Below are 24,378 nucleotides of genomic sequence, written 5' to 3'. Positions count from 1 at the left end.
TCTGCATTTCAACCCTGGTTCTCTCACACTGACGGCATGTCCTGCAATTCCGTTCAATTCTGACACTAACTACCTGGAACAGCCAGATGAAGAGATACGCACACTGACAAGGTCTGGAAGGTCTGGACATCTGGAGAGCAAGAGCTTCTGTCCCCATGGAGACAGGTCCATCACCCTCCCTGTACATTGACGTGTTCACAAACCAAAAAGCTCCTTGGAGCCTCAGTGTCTGAATTTTTTTAAATAAGGGTTTTATTACATAACCATGATTGATTAAATCATTAGCCCATGATTGGACTCAACCTCCAGCCTTCCCTCCGTGCAGGTCAGGTTGCTGAAAGTGTGATGTCCACCCCCCATCCTGAAGCTATCTGGGAGCTGGCAGGAGTCACCTCAGTAGCATAACAAGGACACACTTACCACTGAAGAAATCCCAAAGGTTTTAGAAGTTCTATGCTAGGAACCTGTGACAAAGTCCAGAGAGAAAGAAAGATTAAGGATGATATTATTATTATTATTATTATTATTATTATTATACCACAGCCCACCCCCCAAGGTCATCCGTGCCCTAATCCCCAGAACCTGTAAACATGTTATGTTGCATGGCAAGGTAGAATGAACGCTGCAGATGGAGTTAAGATTGCTGATTTCTCAGAGTCCATAGTCTCTCGTGCTTCATTCCCCCTTCTGATTACCCCCCTTTCTTTGACTCTGAGAAACAAACTGAGGGCTTCAGGGGAGGGGGGTGGGGGAATGGGATAGGCCGGTGATGGGTAGTAAGGAGGGCACGTATTGCATGGTGCACTGGGTGTTATACGCAACTAATGAATCATCGAACTTTACATCAAAAACCAGGGATGTACTGTATGGTGACTAACATAATATAATAAAAAAATTATTATTAAAAAAAAAGATTGCTGATTTCTGAACTTAAAGAGATTATCCTGCATTATCCAGGTAGGCCTTTTGTAAATTTAAGAGTTCTTCAAAGGGAAAGAGGAATGCAGAAGAGTCAGAACCAGGGAGATAGTACCATTTGAAAGACTTAACAGGCCATTACTGGCTTTCAAGATGGAACGAGGCCACAGGCCAAGGAATGGTGGGCAGCCTCTAGAAGCTGGAAAAGATAAGAAAGTGGGGTCTCTCTTAGAGTGTCTAGAAGATAAGAGCCCTGCTGACACCTGGAGTTTTAGCCCATTGAGACCCGTCTCAGACTGCTGACCTCCAGAGTTCTGTGAGAATAGATTTGTGTTGGTCTAAGCCACTAAATTTGTGGTGTTGTAGAAAACTGACCTTCGCACTTCAGAGCCAAAGGATAAGGTGAAGACAGAGTTTGATATACAGAGGAACCAGAGCTTTATTGCTTTGGGGGCAAAGGAGACCACACAGGCCATGGCCTTCAAAAACTGCAAGCCCTCTTCGGGAGGATGGGGCTGGGGTGGTTTATGGGGACTTACAGGATCTAGCCGGTTTTGGCCAGAATTGTATAGATGCTACCAGCCTCCTTCATCATTTCTTGAGGGTGGTACCGGGTTCCTGAAACAAAAGGCTAAGAAGGGAGGAGGGGAGCTTTGCAAAAGAGAGGAAAAAGATTGCTTCAGAATAGAGTTTCGCTGAAGCATTAGTGCAGCCATTTTGATTTTTGTTCAACTTCCTGCTTTTAAGCGGTTTCAGTGGTAATCCTCGGTGGCAGCAATAGGAAACGAACACAGCGGGGCCTAGAAAAAGGAAAAAAGTGGCATTTTTTTTCATCACGGAAGGCAGCATGATAAATCTGTCCTTGGAGAGTCCTGTGTAGGTGCTGAAAACTCAGTCTGTACAGAATGCAAGTAACTTCATGCTCTTCAGATCTCTCGTACTCCTTAAATCCTTTACTACTTTTTACCTCCAGCCCTCAGTAGAGCTCAGAATTGCCTGATTATCTACAGAGGATTCTGTCTCTTAATTAAAGTGCATCTGTGTGTCTGATAGGTAATAGATCAGAGAAGGGAAAGGAACTCTTTGGTAAGTCGGACACATTTGACCTTGATTCATCCAGTGAGAATTTGTTACCTTCAGCAAACCAGATCTATCTATGCCAGCACAGTTTTCTACTTAAAAGGAGTTATGATCTAATGCATGGTACAAAACTTAATTGGCCCAGAGGGAGGGGTTTCTTGGTAGGCTCTTTCTTAGAGTCAGTGACACCTGCAGGAGGTTTTGTAACTTCTCTACTTACAAATTTTAATCTCTTTTTTCAAAAGCACGGACTACCATGATGATGTTGACGGTGATGAGGCTGATGATGGCGGCCGTGATGGCCGCTGATGCTCACCCAGCACTTACTCTGCGCCCGAGCTATGCTTACGTTTCACGTCCTTCACTGCAGTTCATCTTTACCATGGCTCCTGCCTCTTTCTAATAAATTACTCTTTCTGTTCCTCTTTAGCCATCTGTCCATAAAAGCACATAAACTCAGTGTTTACACATCTCAATCATTTACGCCTTAGTTTTATCCCCTCTCTGCAGTTCCTGATGAATCCTAAAATATAATAAAACAAAATTTTAGCTAGATGCACAAGAACTCCCAATCTTGAAGGGAGAGAAAGAGTAACTACTTTACTCACAAATATATGTCTGAGAAATTAGAGGCACTGAGCTTAATTTGACACAATTAACACTAATTACATGTTAGCATCCTTCGTTTGGGATGCTTCTCCAGGGAGACTTACCATTTGCTGATTTATTTCTTCAGGAGCCGTATTATGTACGTTGCATCAAACCCAATGACAAGAAATCCCCACAGATATTCGATGACGAACGCTGCCGGCACCAAGTAGAGTACCTTGGACTACTGGAAAACGTGAGGGTGCGACGGGCGGGGTTTGCCTTCCGCCAGACGTACGAGAAGTTTCTTCACAGGTGAGAACAGACGAAAGAACCCTGACAGATAGCAACAAGTCTGGAGTCCTCCCTGTGTATGACAGTGCATCAGCATATACTAAACAGTCTCAATGTTTGTCAAATGAACAAGAGTCGAGGGAACTGCGAATATGAAAAACTTCCTCCGTCAGAAGAGTCTCCCTGAGTTTATGTTTGGTGGACCATGAGAAAAGATTGATACTGTGGGAGGAAAATGTGGGCATTGTAGTTCGGTAGACAGAACCTAGATTCGGAGTCTGGGTTGGAATCCTGGGGATGCCGCTCATTTGCTATGTGATCGTGGGCTAGAAATTTAACATCTTTGACTCTGTTCCTCCCTCTATAAAATGAGTTTAATGACACTACCTTGTAAGGCTGTTGTGAGGATTCAGTTAACCTAAGTAAAAAAGGTGCCTGACGCATAATAGATGTTCAATTAATGCTGCTTGTCCTTACCGACATTAGGAATTATCATAATAACAAAATATTAAGCAGTTAGTCATGGAGAGTGTGCAGTTAGTCTACCTGGTTTGAATCCTGGCTTTGCCATATCTTGGCATTTTGACCATGGGCAAATTACATTATCTTCCCATGCCTCTGTTTTCCTCATGTGTTAAAAAGGGGGATAATAATAGTAACTACTTTTTAGGATTGCTGGAGAATTAAATGAGATTATGCATATGTATATAAAGTAGTTAGAACGGAACCTGGCATATAGCAGTCATTCAATATATGTAAGATATCATTGCTGCTGTTATTTATTGTTAGTAATGATAATGATAGTTGGCAACTGGGACTCATAAAGTTCCTTTAAATTCCATCTGTTCATTTATCTAAAAATATTTATTGAACATTTCCTGTGTTCTAGACTACAGATTCCACAGAATATGAATAGATAGATAAACTATTGGGTGCTCAGAGGAGTCTCTAAGGAGATAATAATGGCAGGAAGGAGCCAGCCATGCGAACATCAGAGGGAACAGCAGGTGGGGCAGAGGGAACAGTGAGGGAGAGGCTCTGTTGTGGTAGTAAGTGTGGTGTGTTAGGTAGCAAGCGTAGCCGTGTGGTTGAGGGCTGCTCAGTGACAGGGCAGGGGTGTGAGATGAGATCAGAGAGGTGGACAGTGGCCAGATCATGTCGAGTTTTATAATCCAGACTAAACAGTTTAGATTTTGGCTAAATCTGGCAGGAACCCATTGGTGGATTTTAAGCAGGGAGCAACCTATTCTTATGGCTATTTGAGGAGACACCGTGGCTGCTATGTGGGTAGGAAGCAGGGAGACATTTAGGGATGTTACTTCGGGAGCCTGGGAGACGGGGTTTGCTCGTGCCGTGAACAAGAGGTGATTATAGATCCAAGGGTAGTGGATAGATTTGGGATGTTCTAGGGGAAGGTTGACCAGGCTTGCTCATGGATTGGCTAGATAACAGAGGAACAGAGAAAGGAGTGAAGGATCACAATTAGATTTTGGCATAGGTAAGCATATACCATTTGCTGGGATAAGACTAGGTAAGAGAAGCTTGAGGAAGAGGTCATGGAACAGGGCCAAGGATGGAATCAAGGTTTGTCTCTTGACTTTTAGGTTTGAAATGGCTACTAAAAATCTAGGTAGAAATATTAAGTGAGCTATTAAATACACATATCAGCAGTTCCAGAAAGAAGTGCAGGTTGGAGATAGAGATGCTGGAGTCATTAGTCTAGAGATGACATATAAAGTCTTAGAACTGGATAGAGAACAGAAGGAGGTCCATTCAAGCATTGAGGTTTGTGATCTGACATGAAGGAACCACCAAAGAGAAGAAAAGGAGCCACTAGTGAGATAGAGGAGATACTGGAAGAGGGTTAATGTCACAGAAGCCAAGAGAAAAGATGGCATTTCAAGGAGAAAGGTGTAGTTACCATATCACACGTTGCTGTGCAGTCAAGTAGACAAAGGTAGAAACTTCAGCATTAGATCTGGCAACATAGAGGCCAAGGCAGAAAGGGCTGGGCAGAACCCGATTTGAACAGTTTGGGAAGTGAAGTGAGAAGCTGGATGCCTGTAGACAACTCAAGAATTTGTACTGTGAACAAGGGCAGGGAAGAATGGAAGCGGGAGCACAATTTGAGGTCACGAGACACTAGGAAATATATGCTGGTAGGGCTTATTCAGAACAGAGGGAGAACCCAGTGGGGCAGGACCTAGGGAGGTCATTGTCATCATCATCATATCCTTGAGAAGACAAGGCTTGGAATCCCACGCACAGGTGGAAGGTTTGTCAGCGTTAGGTAGGAGCAGGGACACTTCCCCCATAGCAACAGGACAAAAGGCAGAGAATACGAATATAGATGCAGAAAGGCTCAAAGGTCGGCAGATGGCAAAGATGATGTTCCGATCTGATTGCTTCTGTTTTCTTAACCAAGCATGAGGCAAGGCCAAGAAGGGGGGAGTAAGGATAAGGAGAGGTGGTGTGGGAGGTTTGAGGGGAAGTGGGAAAGCACAGATTTGTACGGTAGATTGCTGTCAGGAAGATCCAAGGGTCTGTGTGAGACCTGAGGTTATCAATGAATAGTGATAACACCAGCATCATTGGTTTTCTCCACCGGTGTTCAGCTACTTTTGCACAGAACTGAGAGGGATTGCACTAAATGGAGACTCTTAAAATGAATAAAGTGCAGTAGCCTGGAAAATTCGAACCTCATTTTACACTGATCAAAAGATTATGCGCAAAACTGGCAATTTTCCTTATTGAAATCACACTGTCCTTTAGATTTGATTTTTCATTTGCTTATTGAGGCTGTAGAGTTGGAATGTTTCCATGAGTAGAGATGTTTTTATTCTGAGTCTTGATTTCAAACAGTGTCAAATTATGTTAGAAAGATTGCTAGTCCGTTGTTATTACGCTTCGAATTCTAGCAGTTGCTCGGTCACAGAATTTGGGTTTTTTGTTATCACCCTTAAAAATCCGCAGACATTAAATATTGGAATGAGCACAGTGGGACTGTGTAACTGTAGGATGGGGCTGAACGGAAAACATTTTATGTTGAGACAAAGGGAAGCCATGGGGAGTAGCTGGGGTAAGAGAACCGTAAGCAAGCCTGACTTGGAGGAGACAAGGAGTTTTGTAAGTGCGTCCATATCATTTACATTCAACTCAGGAAGTTTTGGTGTGTTTGTTTCTTGGCATGCGAGACACGCTATAAGGATTGGAATATGTTTTCTAATACACACATAACAATACAGTAGAAAGGATTCAAAGGAAGCTATGAATTTCAAATATGGTGGTCTTAGTGGCATAAGGTTAAATCCATTTCTACTCCAAGAACATCCCCAAATAATATAAATTATGTATCTTTAAAACCAAGAAAATGCACAACCACACTGTGGAATCAAGGGGTTTGATTCTCAAGATGTGCACAGAAGGACTCTGTGGAAGTAGACAAGATAACAGTCAAACGTCTGAGAAAGACCAGACCATGAAGAAGAGACAGGAAGCCCAACAGATGCCAAAACTTACCCCCTGCCAAGGAACCAGAACAAGGAGTAAATGGCATTGGAATAAGCCTATTTAATATTTTCAGAGAGATAAAGGAGAGAATTATGGTCCTAGAATAGGAATATGAAGTCAGAAACAAGAACAGGTAATTATTGGGAAGAATAATTAGAGATTTGGAAAATGAAGATCAGATTAAACACAACCAAAGAGCGCATCGTCCATCAGTAGGAGAATGAGTCAGCAACATGTCGTATAATCACACAGTGGCTGCTAAACAGCGTTAAAGGGGATGAATGGCTGATACAGCAACAAGAATGAACAGCGCATTATGTCGGCAAAGGAAAGTCACCAAAGAATATGTACTTTATGCTGCCACTTACATGAAGTTCAAGAACAGATAGAAATCAGAACCGTGGTCAGTTCTGGAGTCGGGAAGCTGATGGGAAAGGAGAAGGGGGCGCGCTCTGAGATTGTGGAGACGTTCTGCATCTTGACAGGCGTCAGTTTCATGGTTGTATACATTTTTCAAAACTTGTTAAACTGTATACCTAAATGTGTGCATTTTACCGTATGTAAATTTCACAATTTAAAAAATAATTAATCTCTTTTAAAAAGCACATTAGTGACCTGGAAGGTCACGTTGAAGAGTTCTTGCGGATCTCATCACAAAGAAAAGGAGAGATGGGAGATACTGAAGCTCAGGCAGTATGTAAGGTCGATCCAGGAGTGCCAACACTGTTCAACAGGAGCCCCCAGAGGGAAGGAAAGAGAGAAGAGGGGAGAAGCACTGTTCGAACAAATAGTGGCCGGGAATTTTCCTGAACTGAAAAAAGACAGAAACCTTCAGATTGAATACACTGAGTGGAAAGCATGTGAATTTTTTACAAATGAAAATTAAGTACATTATGTTCACTTTTAGAATATTAGAGATAAAGGAAAATACTTAGAGCTCCCAAGAAATGACAAAGTACTACCAGGGAATGAGAATCATACAGACATCAGACCTCTCAGTAGCAACATTTGATGCAAATAGACCAAGCAACAATATCTTTACGGTGAGAGGGGAGGAACATTATACTTAGAATCTTATTCCATGCTGGGGCGCCTGGGTGGCTTAGTCATTTGAACGGCCAGCTCTTGATTTTGGCTCAGGTCATGATCTTGGAGTCCTGGGATAGAGCCCTGCATCAGGCTCCATGCTCAGCAGGGAGTCTGCTTGAGGATCTTTCTCTCTCTCTTTTCTGCCCCTCCCCCACTCACACTCTTTCTCTCAAATAAATAAATAAATCTTTAAAAAAAAAAAGAATTTTCGGGGCGCCTGGGTGGCACAGCGGTTAAGCGTCTGCCTTCGGCTCAGGGCGTGATCCCGCCGTTATGGGATCGAGCCCCACATTAGGCTCCTCTGCTATGAGCCTGCTTCTTCTCCCACTCCCCCTGCTTGTGTTCCCTCTCTCGCTGGCTGTCTCTATCTCTGTCGAATAGATAAATACAATCTTAAAAAAAAAATAAAATAAAAAAATAAAAAAAAGAATTTTATTCCATGCCAAATGATCATTTAAGAGTGTGAGTACAATAAAAATACTTTCTCAAAAAATTTACTATTCAGAGATCCTCTGAAAAAATCTTCTAGAGCAAAAGGAAAAATAAATGCAGAAGAGAAAAATGGAATGCAGAAAGTAATATTGAACAAATAAAGCAGTGAAACTTTTTAAGTCTAAATACATATCCATTGTAAGTGGGAAAAAGTCTTTAGTATAAATTTGGAGCAAAAATGAAAATTGGAGTGAGAACTACGGAGAAGTAAAGACTTTTGTACTGTTTATGGGAAGGATATAGATGATAATTAGCTAGACAGGAAAAAATAAACATATTTTCATATAAATAGATACTTTTAATATGTTAAAAATTTTATTATTTATATATATTAAAATTTTAAGACAATGATAATAACAGTGGCTAACACTTGTGAACTGCTCACTATATTCCAGGCACTGTTTTGAGTGCCCTGTGTATAGAAGGTAGTAAGTCACTGGAGATGACAACCAGATGAGAAGATGGCACCTCCCTTTTTTTTTATGTTATGCTAGTCACCATACAGTACATCATTAGTTTTTGACGTAGTGTTCCCTGACTCATTATTTGCACTTCCCCTTTTTATGCAGATGAGGAAACTGAGGCCCTGAAAGTTTGAGTAACTTGCCCCAGGTCACAAAGCCAAGTAGTGGCAAATAGGCGCCCTGTTTGAACTCAGGCCTCCTGAGCCTACCATCAGTGCATTGCCTCACAATGGAAGGGATGGCTTTCAAATCAAAGGAGAAAATAAAATGAAATAAAGAAAACTCAGTCCATCATCCAAGAAAAAAATGGTAAAAAGCAACAGCGAGAAAGCACACCTAAGAAAATGTAAAAGAAGTTGAGACAGTGGACATATATTAATAGTCACAATAAATATATTTAACTTACCCTTTACAAGACAGAACTGTGGAAAGTTGAGTCTATCTAATTGATTATGTAAGTCGAGATTAGGTCCTGTCTAGAATCACCTAGGAAGGGTGCTGTATGAGGCCATGGGGTATGCGTCTGGGAAAGTAGCCTGTTTCTACTCTGCAGACTGTGTTTATCTTCCACTTTACCTAAGATGAACTTGTTCAGATTGAGAGATGGCCATGTTATTTTATTGTCATACCTACTGAACTAATTAACAGTGGGACGTGGGATGGGATAGGCATGTGAATTAGACTAATGGTTCCGATGCTGGCAAGAGAAAAAGTAACATTTTCCACTGTAAATTCTTGCTTTTAGATTCTGCAGATTTTTTTTTAAAGATTTTATTTATTTATTTGACAGAGATAGAAACAGCCAGCGAGAGAGGGAACACAAGCAGGGGGAGTGGGAGAGGAAGAAGCAGGCTCCCAGCAGAGGAGCCTGATGTGGGGCTTGATCCCATAATGCCGGGATCACGCCCTGAGCCGAAGGCAGACGCTTAACTGCTGTGCCACCCAGGCGCCCCAAGATTCTGCAGATTTTTTAAAGCTGGGTTTGAACCTACATTTTTACTTGTCACTTTTCTTTATTTTCTTTTATCGAAAAAGAGAAGGGTTTTAAATGTTCTGATAACCTTAAAAGCTGCTCAAGTCTTTCAGGGAGATAGTACTAGCTGTCAGGAAGCCGATGAGTTCAGCTTTTTAATTCACAAGTTCAGGGTGCTGGTTTGTGGGAGAACTGGGGTCTTGCCATTTTACCAACGGGAAGAAAGGAGGAGCACCTTGGCTGAGCAGTGTGGCGGCTTCTGCAGTATGCCGAAAATTTCAAACACACCATGACTACCTGTACTATAGCCCAAATGTTGACTCTTACTCTAGCTTTTTTTCCTTTTTTTCTTTTCTTTTTTTTTTTTTAAGGATTTTATTTATTTGACAGAGAGAGAGCACAAGTAGGCAGTGTACAGACAGAGGGAGAAGGAGAAGCAGACTCCCTGCTGAGCAGAGAGCCCAATGTGGGGTCCAATCCCAGGACCCTGGGATCACACCCTGAACCAAAGACAGACGCTCAACTGACTGAACCACCCAGGCGCCCCTCTTATTCTAGTTTTAAAATGAATCTGGGATGATTCTGATTTCGTTTCCTTTTTTCATGTGATATTGCCTCTCTCCTCATATTTGAACTCTTTCATTTAGTTTCTGTTTCTCTCCCAACTGGCAAGTGAGTAGGCTTTTAAATGTATAGAGTGGAATAATGGGGGTTGGTGGTTGATGAAAGAAGATCAGGAAAAGACTAAAGGATAAGCAGGAACCAACCTTTGAAATTGTAGATTAAAAAGCATTCCAGGCAATGGAAACAACATATGCAAAGGCTCTAAAGCAAGAAAGAGACAACCACAGTTACAGGACCCTAAAGAAGGCCAGTGTGATTGGAGTATAGTGCTGAAGGGGGAGAGCAGTAAAAGTTAAAAATGATGTAAGGCTTTCTGGAAAAGTCCTGTGGGAGCTGAGCTTGCAGAATGGATTGGGGAGGAACTGGAAAACAATTCAGGAGTCTATTGTAGTAAGCTTCATGGTGGCTTGGATTAGGCTTGTGGCAGTACAGATGAGAATAGTTGAATTTTAAACGTATTTTAGAGGTAGACCTAGTAGGATTTGATGATGAATTAGAAGGACTGAAAGAGAAGAGAAGGGATCAAATAACAATTCCCAGGATTCTGGCTTTAGTAACTGAGGGCACTGAGGGGGGAAAGTGAAAGAGAAATGTAAGACGCACTCAAGACTTATATAGGCATTGGATATATGCATCTGAAGCTCAGAACTCAGAGCTGGGCTATGGATAATGAATTCATGAATTGAAAAATAAAGTGGATGGAATAGATGAGGTGATGTGGTGAGGTTGTAGACAGAAGAGGACTTGATAGGAGCCTTGGGGTACTCCAACATTTGAGGGTCCAGTAATGGAGGAGCAGTAGCCAGAAAGTGAGATTGAGAAGAAATATCCAGAGAGACAGAAGGAAATCAGGGAGGTCATGCTGTCATGGAAGCTAAGAAAAGAGAGATCCATCAAGAAGGGATCAGAAGCCACTTAGGTATCTATTACCTCAGCAAGAAATGTGTGAAGCTTTACGAAGACCATGTAAAGACTCCCAGGAGGCCTAAAAGTAGACTTGAACAAGTGGAAAGATATCCCTTGTTCTTAAGTAGGATGATTCAACATCATAGATCAATTTAATGAATTTAATGTGGGAACCCAATAAAAATACCAGCAAGATTTATTTGTTTTGTGATTCTTTTCCCCTGGAACGATGCAAATTGATTCTAAAGTTCATATAGAAAAATAAGCAGGCAGGAATAGCTAGAAAGACCTTTTAAAAAGAAAAGGATGAGGAGAGACCACCAGATATTAAAGTATACTTAAGACATCTATGATTCGGGGCACCTGGGTGGCATCTGCCTTCAGCTTGGGTCATGATCCCAGGGACCTGGGATTGAGCCCTGAGTTGGGCTCCCTGATCAGTGGAGAGTGTGCTTCTCCCTCTCCCTCTGCCCTCTCTCTAGCTCATGCTCTCTCAAATAAATAAATAAAATCTTTAAAAAAAAAAAAGACATCTGTGATTAAAACCACATAGGACCTATGCACAGATGGACAGACGAGCAGTGAAACAGACCAGAATGTCTAGAAATACACTGAAGTACATATGAAAATGTAGTATGTGATTAAAATGCCATATTGAATCACAGGGAGAAAGATGGACTTTTTAGTAAATAGTGTTGGAGCAACTGGGTAGCCACTTGTCAAAAGATAAAATTGGATCCATACCTCACACCATATACCAAAATAAACCCCAAATGGATGAAAGATTTAAATGTAAACAATGAAAACATCTGACTACTAGAAGAACACGTAGATGAATCAGGTTACTCTGTAACCTGAGTGGAAAGACAGCCTTTCTTGTATGGATTAAAATTCCAGTGTAATACATGAAAAAAATTACTGAATTTGGCTATGTGTATTAAACAACTTGTCACTAGGGGAAAAAAGTTCTGTGGTTGGCAGCCTTCTCAGATGGTCACAGTGATGCCACCTCTTAGTACTCATGCCTTTTGCCACCCCCTTCCCTTGAATGTGGGCTGGCCCTAGTGATTTGCTTCTAGCAAAATGGAATTTGGCAAAACTAATAGAATATCACTTTTGAAAGGAGGCTGTTACCCTGTGACTTCTGTCTTGCTCGTTTTCACTCATGAAGAAGCTGGTGTGTAGCGAGCTGCCTTATGAGAGGCCAACATGGCTGCTTGCACCTAGAAACACAATTGGTTCTTGTGTATTAATCTTATATGCTTCATTTTCTTTTAGTGATAATAGCTTTCATCTGAAGATCTGCTTCATTTCCTTCGAAGCGAGTTATAAATAATGTTAGTTTTATTCCTTCCCCTATCCTACCGGCTTATTTATTTACTGGTCTCACTATGCTGGCTGGAAAACCCATGATCGAGGCATCCTTCTCTTGTTTCTGTGCATAAAGAGAATTTGTAAAGGTTACCCATTTATGAATGATATTTGCTATAGGTTCTTGGCAAATTAGCCTGTACCAGATTAAGGAAGTACCCTTCTATCCCTAGTTTAGTGAGTCTTTATCATGAAGGAGTGTTCCATCTATTAAAGTCTTTTTTCTACATCTCTTACCAGGTTAATGAACAGAATTCATTACGAAGTTGTTTTTTTTTTTCTATCTATGAAGTGTCTTGAATTTATTAAATAGTCTTTCTGCATCTATTGAGACCATAGGTTTTTCTCCCTTAACTTGTACCCTGTTCGTTTTTCACGCAGATACAAGATGATCTCTGAATTCACCTGGCCCAACCATGACCTCCCTTCAGACAAAGAGGCTGTCAAGAAGCTGATTGAACATTGTGGTTTTCAGGATGACGTAGCTTATGGGAAGACCAAAATTTTCATCCGAACACCCCGAACACTGTTTACCTTGGAGGAGCTCCGTGCCCAGATGCTCATAAGGATTGTCCTCTTTCTACAAAAGGTAATTTTATATTTTATATATAAGGATCAGGTCTTGCTTTTATGTTCTTAAAATGTTGCTGGATGTTTTCTTTGATTCAAGAAATGTTCACGACGGTATATTCTTTGTATCTATACCTATCTTAGAATGTTTTCTGTTGCCTTCACACATGGAAAATTTATTTGGCTGCCTGAGTTCAAAATTATTCTATCCTCAAAACTTAAGACGTTTTATCTTCTGGTATTTAAAGTTGGGGAGATGTCTGAAGTAGCCAACTTTTTGTCTCTTGTATTTAACTGGGTTTTTTCCCTCAGCCTCACTGGGTAAAGGACTTTTCTTCATCTTGTAATTCAGAAGTTTTGCCGACGTGTTTAAAACCCACTGCTCACCCATCATAACATGCTGACCTGAAACTCATAAGATCATAGTGGCAATCATCATTATTCTGTGCAGGGGGGCCCCCTTCTCACTTCATTCACTCACTCATGATTTTCTTTTTATCCACCATACCCATTTCCATGCCTTCCATATGAACCATTTTAATATTTAAAAAATTATATATGTATCTTTTGAAAAAAATTTGTGCCTCTGCAAGAGGTATATTTCCTATGGGATATATACTAGGAGAAAAGCTGCTGGGTCAGATGGTGTACGTAGACCTGACTGGTGTAAGTAGTGCCCATTTCCTCCCCAAAAGGACTGTCCTTTTGCACCAGCTCGCTAACGGAGTTACTGTGAGCCGCCATCCTGACTAGTAGCACCCTGCCACCTCAAATTTGCAAGACTAATAGGTATAATACCTCACTGTGGTTTTACTTTGTATTTCTCTGTTTACCCTTGAACCTGAGCATCTCATTAAATACTTATTTGCTTTTTGGGTCTTTCCGTAAACTGCCAGTTCGTGTCCTTTGTCCATTCTTTTCCTGGAGCCGGTATCGTTTTCTTGTTGATTAGCAGGAATTCCTTGAGTATTTTGGACATTAATCACCTATTCACATTAGACATTTTAAATGTATTGTTTTTTTCTTTTATTTTCTTTTTTTCTTTAGAGAGGGAGAGGGTGGCAGAGGGAGAGAGAGCTTTAAGCAGGTGTGGAGCCTGACACAGAGCTCAATCTCATGACCCTGATATCAAAACCAGAGCCAAAACCAAGAGTTGGACACCCAACTGACTGAACCACGCAGGCGTCCTTAATTTTGACATTGCCAAATTCTTCAATTCTTTGTCTTACATTTTGTTGAAAAGGGCTTTCCTTGTCTCCAGGTCACAAAGATACTAGCCTCTGTGTTCTCCTCTGAGCTGTATACTTTTATCTTCCACATTTAGGTCTTGAATCCATTTAGAACCTACCTATGTATGTGGTTTTACATGGGAATCCGGTTTCATTTTATTCTATATGGTGAACCATTTTCTCAGGACCATCTACTGAACAGTGTGTCCTTTTCCCATTGATTCGTGGTGCCACGTTCATCATATGTTATCATGTGTATATAGTCTGTCTCTGAAGGCTTATTTATACAGTTGCCTATTTTTACATTGATGCCACGTAGTTTCCACTGCAGTATGTCTTAGTGTATGGTAGAAGTCATCTTCTTACTCTTCTTTATGTGGGCGGGTTAACCTACACATAGACCTTTATTTTGCAATATAAATGTTAATGTGCGTTTGTTGGGTTCATTAAATTTCACAATAATTTTTATTAAGATTGCATTGAATTTATCGATTAATTTGAAAGAATTAACATTTTTACAATATTAAATCATCTTAAGAGTAGAGAATAGGCTTATTTAAATCATTTCTTTGACCTTTAGTTTTAGAGGGGCCTTATGGATTCATGGTTAACTCCTAGACATCTTATTGTTTTTGTTACTGCTATAAATTTTTTATTCTACGTGCCAGTGTTGGTACAGAGAAATAATATGGGCTTATGTTGGTTTATCTGTATCCAGAATGCAACCTTTGTTGATTCTGTTAGTTTTTCTGGGGAAATGGTTCTATCATGTTCAAATAATGAAGGTTTTCTCTTCCCTTCCAATTGCCAGCCTTTTTCTAAGTTTTGCTCTCTCTTATTTATTTTGGCTGAAACTCAGAAAATCTTGCCGAGTGGAATACTAAATTCTGTTTCATCCTGAAACAATTTCCTTCTATTAACTGGCTTTTTTTTTTTTTTGTATTGCTTTTACTCAGTTCTGTTTTATGCAGGTTGGGTGTCTGTTTTTCTGTCTGCCATGGTAAATTATTGTTGTATATCTGTTCTTCTGTGTATTCATATCCTCTCTTTTGATCTTCAGTACTTACAGTGTTTTGTTGTTGTTATTCTTTTGGCAGATCTGACACTTTGTTCTTCTTTATACCTATTCGAGAAATTGGCTCAGGCTCAGGGTTTGGCCCTGAAGGAGAGTGACCATCCCTCTGCGTTTGTTTGGGACAGTCCTGGTTTATGACTGTTGTCTCTCATACCCCTTTCACTCTCAAAAGTGTCACTTTTGCTGTGGATAATTATGGGTAATACATTGTATAGTCGCCCTACCCTGAACTCACTTTCTGTCCACCTGGTGGCTGGTAGAATCCTGTTCTTCAGTCTCCAGAGGCAGCTTGTTCACTTCCTCCACAGTTGACAGTGTCCCACAGACTTAATCTCCTACAGCTCTGCTAGTCAAAGATGGCGGCCCCAGCCCCGTGAGCCAGCTCTTGCATAGTAGGTGTGCACACCTACTACGGTTCTTCCTTTTTCTGTCCTCTCTGTAGCGCCTCTGCTTTCTTCCTGGTGAGAAATTACAATTTCTACATAGAAAAGGGAGGTTGTAAAAGAGAGAGGATGACTACTTCAAAAGCTGTTGCCCATGCCACGGGGGAAGAGCTTCCAGCGTGCTCTATGATGTGGATCTTGCATTTCGGAACCGTAAAACAGAGGAGCAAGAAATAAGGATCTTTCTCTGAATTCTCAGGCAGACCATTCTAGGGTATGATATAGGTGATCTCCTGATTTGTTCTTTCAACCAACTCCATAGGCCATAAAAATTATTGGAAGTTTCTCTCAGCTTCTGGGAATAGATCATCAGTCACCTAAGTGTCATGCACCGTGTGTTGTTTTTTTTTTTGTATAACCTTACAGGAATGGAACAGGAAGTTAGGGGAGGCAGCATCACGAGATGCTATTGTTTCTTAGGATTTTATTTACTTGACAGAGAGAGAGTGTGCACGAGTGGGCAGAGAAGCAGGCAGAGGGAGAGGGAGAAGGACGCTCCTTGCTGAGCAGAAAGCCCCGTGTGGGGCTCGATCCCAGGACCCTGGGATCACAACCTGAGCCGAAGGCAGACGCTTAACCAACTGAGCCACCCAGGAGTCTCAGGAGATGCTATTTTAAACCAGAATCTCCAACGATTGACTTTTATTTTTCCTTTTTAAATAAAAAAAATAGCTTTTTTTTCTGATTATACATTAAGGTGTACTTATTGCAAAAACAAAATCAAACCATACCAAAAAGTGTAAGAGAAACCATGGAAAATCACTCTAAAGTCCCACCATCCAGAGGTAACAAACCATTAACGTTGTGATAGTCATCCTTTCTGATACCTTTCTGTGCATGTAGACAAGCATAAGTACTGTGATATAAATGAGATCATAGTTCACATGGTGATTTTTTATGGGCACCTTTCTCTTTTTTTATAATATTTTGGTATTCTTTTTCCCGCATTTTCCTTCTCTGCCTGCATCTCCTCCCACCACCCATGTCAGAGGGTCCCCAAGATCACTTCCAGTTTTGGTGATTCACTAAAAGGATTCATGGGGCTCAGTATATAGTTGTGCTCATGAATTAAATTTATTACAGCAAAAGTATGCAAAGCAAAATCAGCAAAGGGAAAAGGCACAGGGGGTAAAATCCAGAGGAAACCAGGAGCAAGCTTCCAAGAGTTCTCTCCCAGTGGAGTTGCACAGGACATGCTAAATTCCTGCAGAAATGAATTGTGACAACACATGTTAAGTGTTGTCTACAAAGGGAGCTCATTAGAGACTCAGTGCTCAAAGTTTTTGCTGGGGACTGGTTATGTAGGCACTCTCTGCCTAACATGCGCCGAAATCCCAGACTCGACGAAGGACATCAGGTATGCAGCATAATAAACCCCACTGTTTGCTCAAGCAGTGTAACCACATTGAGCCACTCTTATCATTTAGGCAAAGTTTTATATCAGCATGTGAAACTGTTTCCCAGTCAAGTTCCCAGACACTGGCCAAGGGCCAACCTTGGAAGCAGGCCTTTCTAAGGATACGGTCTCAGGCCTGCTGTGTTAACTCCTTTCTGGACGTTCCCACAGTCTTCCTGTAACTTTAATAGACTTCCTTATATATGTAGGAATACTTCATCCTATGCACTGGATGCTTCTATGCTAATGCCTTCATTCTGTGCACTGGATTCCCATGAGTAAGATTACTGCTTGAAGGGTGTATATGTTTGCAATCATCATACATATTAACCATTCACATTGTGGAGCCCCCAATGTAAGTGAACTTCTTTTCCCTGATTTTTTTTTAACTGCAGTGACTTTTACCAGGCTTTTGAATTTTTTCCATTCTTATCAGTAAGAAATGGCATCTCAGTTCTACTTTAATTCTGTATTCTCATGACTCCTCATGAGGGTGTGTTTATTGGCCTTTTTGGATTGCCTCTTCTGTAATTTGCTTATTCATATTCTTGGCCCATTTTTCTATTGGGTTGTTTATCTTTTTCTTATGAATTCGTGGGAGCGATTATCTTTATGTATTGTAATTATTTTTCCTAAGCTATCATTTGTCATTTGAGTTCATTTGTGGTGTACTCTTTGACATGAAATTTTCCCCTTAATATGTCTTATCTTTTTTTCTTTATATCTTTGAGTTTCTTCAAAAAAGTTTTAGATCTGGAATTGAGTTTTTATACGTGGTATTATATAAGGGTCCAACTCGATTTTGTTCCAAGTTAAAAACCAGCTATTCTAATTCAGTTTATTTAAAAATTCCTTTTTTTTCCACTAAATTAAAATTCCACTTTTGTCTAATAATAAATTCCCATATATACTGGCGTCTATTTTCAGGACTCACTATTTTATTCCATCGACAATTCCTATACCAATATCATACTGTGTTACAGGCTTTAACATGTGAGAACCTAACTTTCAATGTGTGGTCATACCTTTTCTGCTCCTTCATAGAGACTTAATGGCAAGTTGGAAGTGGCAGAATCAATGATGTTGACTAAAACCAGAACCTCCAAAATTGTTGTCTTTAAAGGAACGAACTGCAAAACCACAGAGATTGCAGAAGAGATACAAATTGCATTTCTTTCTGATTCATAAAAAATGTGTAGTTCTGCACTGTAACTAAGCCACTGAGTGTTCGGTATCAAGAATTACAGATAATCTGTTTAGTGCATCTTATCTTCATATATTGGTCATACGCTCGACATTTTAGGAGATTTTTGAAATTGCTACAAGTATCTTTTTTTTTTAAAGGTATGGCCATCTTAGGGGTGCCTGGGTGGCACAGTCGGTTGAATGTGTAACACTTGGCTTCAGCTCAGGTCGTGGTCTCAGGGTTTTGGGATTGCACCCCACGTTGGGCTCCGTGCTCAGTGCAAAGTCTGCTTGAGATTCTCTCTCCCTCCCCCTCTGCCCTGCACTTGCTCTCTTGCTCTGTCTCTCTAAAATGAATAGATGAATCTTTCAAAAAAGAAAGAAAGAAAGAAAGAAAGAAAGAAAGAAAGAAAGAAAGAAAGGAACCATCTTAAAAAAAAGAATCATCTAAAGTTCAAAGACTTTTATTGGTTTTATAGTACATAAGTCGTAGCAATACAAGTTCATGTAGGAAAATGAAAAACATAAATTTATTTTTAATGTAATATTATTTTATATTAAAAATCATGGCATCTAGTTATATAATACTCTTTTGTTCCATCTTTACACGTGTAGACACTTACTTGTGTATTTATAAGAGCTGACTTGGTCCTTAATTTGATTTACTAGAACTTCCTCAATCAATCTATTACCGGAGGTTCAGGTTTTTCCTGTTTTTCACTCTATAGGTCCCACTGCAGTGCACAGCCCTGCTTACCTAGAGTAGTGCCTGACCCGGAGTTCACTACATATTAGCTATTGGTATTACTCCTCGTGCTGTTTTTACTAGTAAGCATTTGTCATCATCCTTGATTATTTTCTTAGAATAAATTCTCAGATGGAAAATTTTGGTGTAAACAATACACACTTTTAAGATTTTCTGTACCCGTCATCAAACGGCTTCTGGAAAGATTGGACCAATTTACGCTCCCACCCCCAGCTGATGCATGAAAGAGCTGGCCTCACTGAAACACTGGATATTTTTATTCTTCTAAACACCCTTTCTGAGTGACCTAAAACCTGAATGTTTTGCCTGAATATTGAAAAGAGCATTTTGTGCAAAACCCCAGTTGTTGTGTGCGCGTCTTTGCATCACTGAAAGAAATGAATCGGAATAGCCGGTGGGATTTCTGTAAAGGTCACACTTCCGTTCCTTTCATAACACATAATTGCTTCACTTACCCTCTACATAGGAGTCTGTGTGTGTGTTCCTTACATCCCATTGGAATGAGAAATCAGATAACATGGTGTTTCCAGGCAGCACTGAAGAACTATTTAAAGTTCTCAGAATGACAGCTTTAAGCAAGGAGGTGCTGAGAGATCGGTAGTCGGCTCAGCGGCAAGCACGTGGGGCTGAGGTGACGTGTATAGTGAGTAAGTGTGTTGTGAGGCTTATCTGTCCAAGTTGACTTTGTTGTGGAGCTTTTTTCCTTCTTCAACTTGGACTTTCCTCATTTTGAGTTTTTTATCATTTGTCTTTTGTGCGTTGTGTTCATTAGACTCAGAAAATAAGACACTCATTTGTTGCCTAGTTGGGGAAACCCTGAGGGAAGATTGTAGTTTCTAATAAAATTTTTAATGAAAAAATCACACCAAATACATTACAAAGAGTCATGACTCTCTCATATTCTGTACACATTTCGTTTAAAATATGTCGCTGTCTTGGGAGAGGTGTGGGATATGGATCCTCTCAAGAAACTCTCCCCTTTTTTTTTTTTGATGCGTATATAGTTTTAAATTTATGTTTTTATTTTAGGGAATCATAGGGCAGATCAAAATTGCCCTATAAGGTGTAAAGAAAAATAGATTCTCAAAGGGAGGTAGAAAATATCAGGGAAGTTTATCTTTTGTGTGGCCATTAACGAATTTGGAATAGGTGAATGGATTTGAAGAGTGGCTTTCTTGATCCATCTATAAGACAGATGGGTGCCTTTGTGAATTGTGTCTCATCTGGGGGAAATAGCCATTTCTGAAAGAGTATCTATAATGAATGTGGATAGAGATCTTAATTAGTCACCATGTCACATCCCGGGACCGTCTCAAATCACACAGCTTTGATCCTAGCTCGGAACGGAATGATCCTTGCCTGTGTGCCACGGTGTGGTGAAGAGGTCAAGGCCCTTCTTTTGTCACATCCTGAAGGCTGCTAAACCTAGACATTCTTTCTTAAATCATATCTTCAGGCTTTAATAATTTCCTTCCGAGCAACTTGTGGGGACCCTGGGATTGCATTTACAGCTCATGAATGTGACAGCTGCCAGCCCTTTGGAAATGTAAATCATGCTAGTCCCTGACCTGCTTCACACCATGTGCCATGAGTTTTCCAGTTTGTATTCCATCCTAAATGTGGCTTGGAGCTTGTAGAGCCCTGGCACTAGGAACCGTGAGGACCACAGTCAAGGTTGAATCTAAAGTCAGTTGGCAGTCTTCTGTTACAGTTATGTGAAACTATAGACATGTTTAGGGAGGAAATAATAGAAGCCTCACATTCCCAAGTATTCAGGTCCATAGGCCTTCTAGGGTCCATAGGCTCCCGGAATTTTTTTTTTTTTTGCTTGTCTGTTAGCCTCCTTTTTTTTTTTTTTAAGATTTTATTTATTTATTTGACAGAGAGAGAGAGCTCAAGCAGGGGGAGAGGGAGAAGCAGACCCCCCACTGAGCAGGGAGCCCAATGTGGGCCTCGATCCCAGGACCCTGGGATCATGACCTGAGCTGAAGTCAGACGCCCAACTGACTGAGCCATCCAGGCACCCTGCTTGTGTGGTAGCTTCCTGATCAGAAGATGGTAGTGGTTTGATTATTAGGCCGTAGCAAAATTGGCACAATCTCATAAGCAGGGTATGAGGGAACAAAGGAATGAGTGGAGAAGAAGGGTGGAAAATAGGTGAGTGTGAGAAAGAGGTTATGATAAAGCTGAGGAAGGAGGAAAAGACCCTCAAGCTAGTGATATAAAATATTCAAAATGTGAGCTAAACTCATATGTGATTGTTGTTTCCAATTTTATGTGGATTTCAAGATGGAATCATAAGGGGTAGTTAGTGATCTTTTTTTAAAACTTCAGAATAATAAATAGTTGACATTCTACTGACAAACTGATATTGTGTGACTATTACATGAAAATAAGGCTGTCTGGGAGCCTGGGTGGCTCAGTCGTTAAGTGTCTGCCTTCGGCTCAGGTCATGATCCCAGGGTCCTGGGATCAAGCCCCACATCGGGCTCCCTGCTCAGTGGGAAGCCTGTTTCTTCCTCTCCCACTCCCCCTGCTGGTGTTCCCTCTCTTGCTGTGTCTCCCTCTGTCCAATAAATAAATAAAATCTTCAAAAAAAAAATTCAGGCTACCCGTTTTTATCAATACATCAGCGGTATTTAAGCACATTGGGTATAATGTTTCATCAAGGACATACAGAAGCATGGAAGAGCCAGTGTCCTTTTGAAATGGCACATGGGACAGGTTCTTCTTGTTCTTGAGTCAGAATTAGCTGTATTTCTGGGCCGCTGCCCTCAAACTGGCAGTCATGTCGTGGGGAGGGGACCAAACTGCTGCAAAGCCTCCCTTGTGAAATTTCCTAGAGTGGTGATACTGGACATCCTCGAAATATTCCAGAATTTACTGGGAACGCTTCCACTGACTTTCTGTTTATGCATGCTCTGAGGTAAATACTTTTGAGGACATTAAGGAGGTATCCATCCATTTCCGTTGTGTTAAGAAGAGCACTTTCAAAATCAAGAGTAGATGTTAAAAAAAAGAGAGAGAGAGAGATGTTGAATTAAATGGAATTACTTCTTTGCAGGGATCAAGATGCTCGTGTAATTTTTTTTCTCTTTCGACCTATCAATTCTGAGAATTGTACTAATCAATTCAGTGGCAGTATTATGTTTGTCTCAGCAAGATAACCTTCTTTTGCCATATTTTGAAGCAGTCTGGGAGTTAATCTGTTCGGTTGAATTTCCCAGTGAAGACATCTAAGAGGGGGTATTTGTTGGATCATAACTCTTCAAGAACTTTCTCTAGTTCTTCATAACAATTGATATGTTTTTATTTTGTATCTTCTATGGAATCAATTTGGGTGATTTGTATTTTCCTAGAAAATCATACAGGTTCTCAAATTTAATTGAATAGAACTGAAAGTAATCTCTTATGTTTCTTTTCATTTTCCCCTGTGTCTTTAGTCATTCCTCTCTTATCATTTATTTTGTGAATTTGATTTGTGCTCACTCTTTTTTCTTTATCAACTTTAGTTAATGATGCATTTTACTGGTTTTTTCCTCAATGACCCAGCTCTCTGATTTATTCATTCCACAATTTTCTTATTTCTAATTTATTAATTTTACCTTTTATCTTCATCAGTCCCTTCTTTCGGAATGGAAAGAGCAGAAACAAGCAGGAGATTATCTTTTCTCCAACTTCTGGTATTGGGTGCTTCATGCATTTTTTTCTTTCATATTTATTCATAATGGAGATGGAATTTTTTTTAGAACTACTTTTGCTGTATCTCTAAGATCTGATATATTATCATTTAATTATTTCTGTGTTGAAATTTCCTCTTTCCCAAAAAGTTGTTTAAAAATCTCTCTTCCAATTTAAAAGTGTTTCTTTCTTTTTAGCTGAGATATAATTGGCACACAATGTTACATTAGTTTCAGGGGTACAGGGTAGTGAATTGACAAGTCTCTATGCCGTCCTCACTAGTGTAGCTGCCGTCTCTCACCATACAATACCCTAGTACAATATTACTGACTATATTCCCTACGCTGTACCTTTTCCTCTGTAACTGGAAGCCCATACCTCCCACCCCCTTCACCCATTCTGCCCATCCCCCCGCCTACTCTTCTCTGGAAACCATCACATTTATGGGTTTGTTTCAGGTTTTTGTTTATTTTTTTTATATTCCACATATAAGTGAAATCATATGCTATTTGTCTTTCTCTGATTTATGTCACTTAGCATAATACCCTCTAGGTCCATCCATGTCGGCACAAACAGCAAGAACTCATCCTTTGTGTGTGTGTGTGTGTGTGTGTGTGTGTATGTGTGTGCATGTATATATACCACATCTTCTTTATTCATCTATCAATGGACACTTGGGTTGCTTCCATATCTTGACTATTGTAAATAATGCTGCTGTAAACATAGGGGTGCGTATATCTTTTCAAATTAGTGTTTTCATTTCCTTTGGGTAAATACCCAGTAGTGGAATTATTGGATCATATGGTATTTTTATTCTTAATTTTTTGAGGAACCTCCACACTGTTTTCCACAGTGGCTGCACCGGTTTGCGTTCCCACCAACTGTGCATGATGGTTCATTTTTCTCCACATCCTCACCACCACTTGTTACTTCTTGTCCTTTTGATTCTGGCCATTCTGACAGGTATAAGGTGATATTTCATTGTGGTTTTGATTTGCATTTCCCCAATGATGAGTGATGTTGAGCATCTTTTCATGTGTCTGTTGACTATTTTAAAATATTTTAAAAATCATTTCCACGCAATCCATATTTTGTGTATGTTTGGTTTCATTTTCTAGTTTGTTAGTAATTTTTAGTTTTACTGAGTTATGATCATGGAATGTTAAGTTTATTAACTCTAGTTTCTGGAATTTATTTAATTTGAGGGGCCTAATATACAGTCCCTGTCTGAGTATAACTTGAAAGAAATTGTATTTTCTCTTTCTTTTTGGACATTTTTATCATGCGACATTGCAAATACTCACAAAAGTAGAAGGAAGAGCATGAAAAGTTCCCATGTTGCCTTCTCTCAGCCTCAACAATTATCCTGCGGTTCAACAATTATTGAGAACTCACCTCATGCTTTTATGTGTGTGGGTTTGGTTTGGTTTGGTGTTTTTAAAAGGAGATCCCGGCCAGTATGATCGTTTCACCCTTACATACCATTATAATCTCTGCAGATAAAGACCTTTGTGTGCCACCCTCATACCACTTAAAATTAGTCATAATTCCTTAACATCACCTAATAGGTAGTTCATGTTTATTGTTCCCAGTTGGCTCAGAACGGTCTTCCCGAAGATTGTTAGCGACAGGAGCCCTGAAGTGGAGGCACCTTGGAGAATGGGACACACTAGTCTTTAGGGTATTAATTATGATTTTCAGCGACATTTCATCCTTAAAAATGC

At 40.2% G+C, this 24,378-nt stretch overlaps 1 protein-coding gene across 2 annotated transcripts in view; it reads left to right on the top strand.

Moving 5' to 3' along the window:
• MYO1D (myosin ID) overlaps positions 1-24,378 on the top strand; it is a 327,544-nt gene that overhangs the window by 133,630 nt on the left and 169,536 nt on the right. For both annotated transcript variants that reach the window (XM_034640509.1, XM_034640508.1), the window contains exons 15-16: positions 2,735-2,901; positions 12,691-12,898. In XM_034640509.1, the coding sequence (XP_034496400.1) occupies positions 2,735-2,901; positions 12,691-12,898 (375 nt within the window). The remainder of the gene's footprint in view (positions 1-2,734; positions 2,902-12,690; positions 12,899-24,378) is intronic.

This window comes from Ailuropoda melanoleuca, chromosome 13 (genome assembly GCF_002007445.2).
Source record: "Ailuropoda melanoleuca isolate Jingjing chromosome 13, ASM200744v2, whole genome shotgun sequence".
NCBI classification, from domain to species: Eukaryota; Metazoa; Chordata; class Mammalia; order Carnivora; family Ursidae; genus Ailuropoda; species Ailuropoda melanoleuca.
This window is presented reverse-complemented; position numbering and strand designations above follow the sequence as displayed.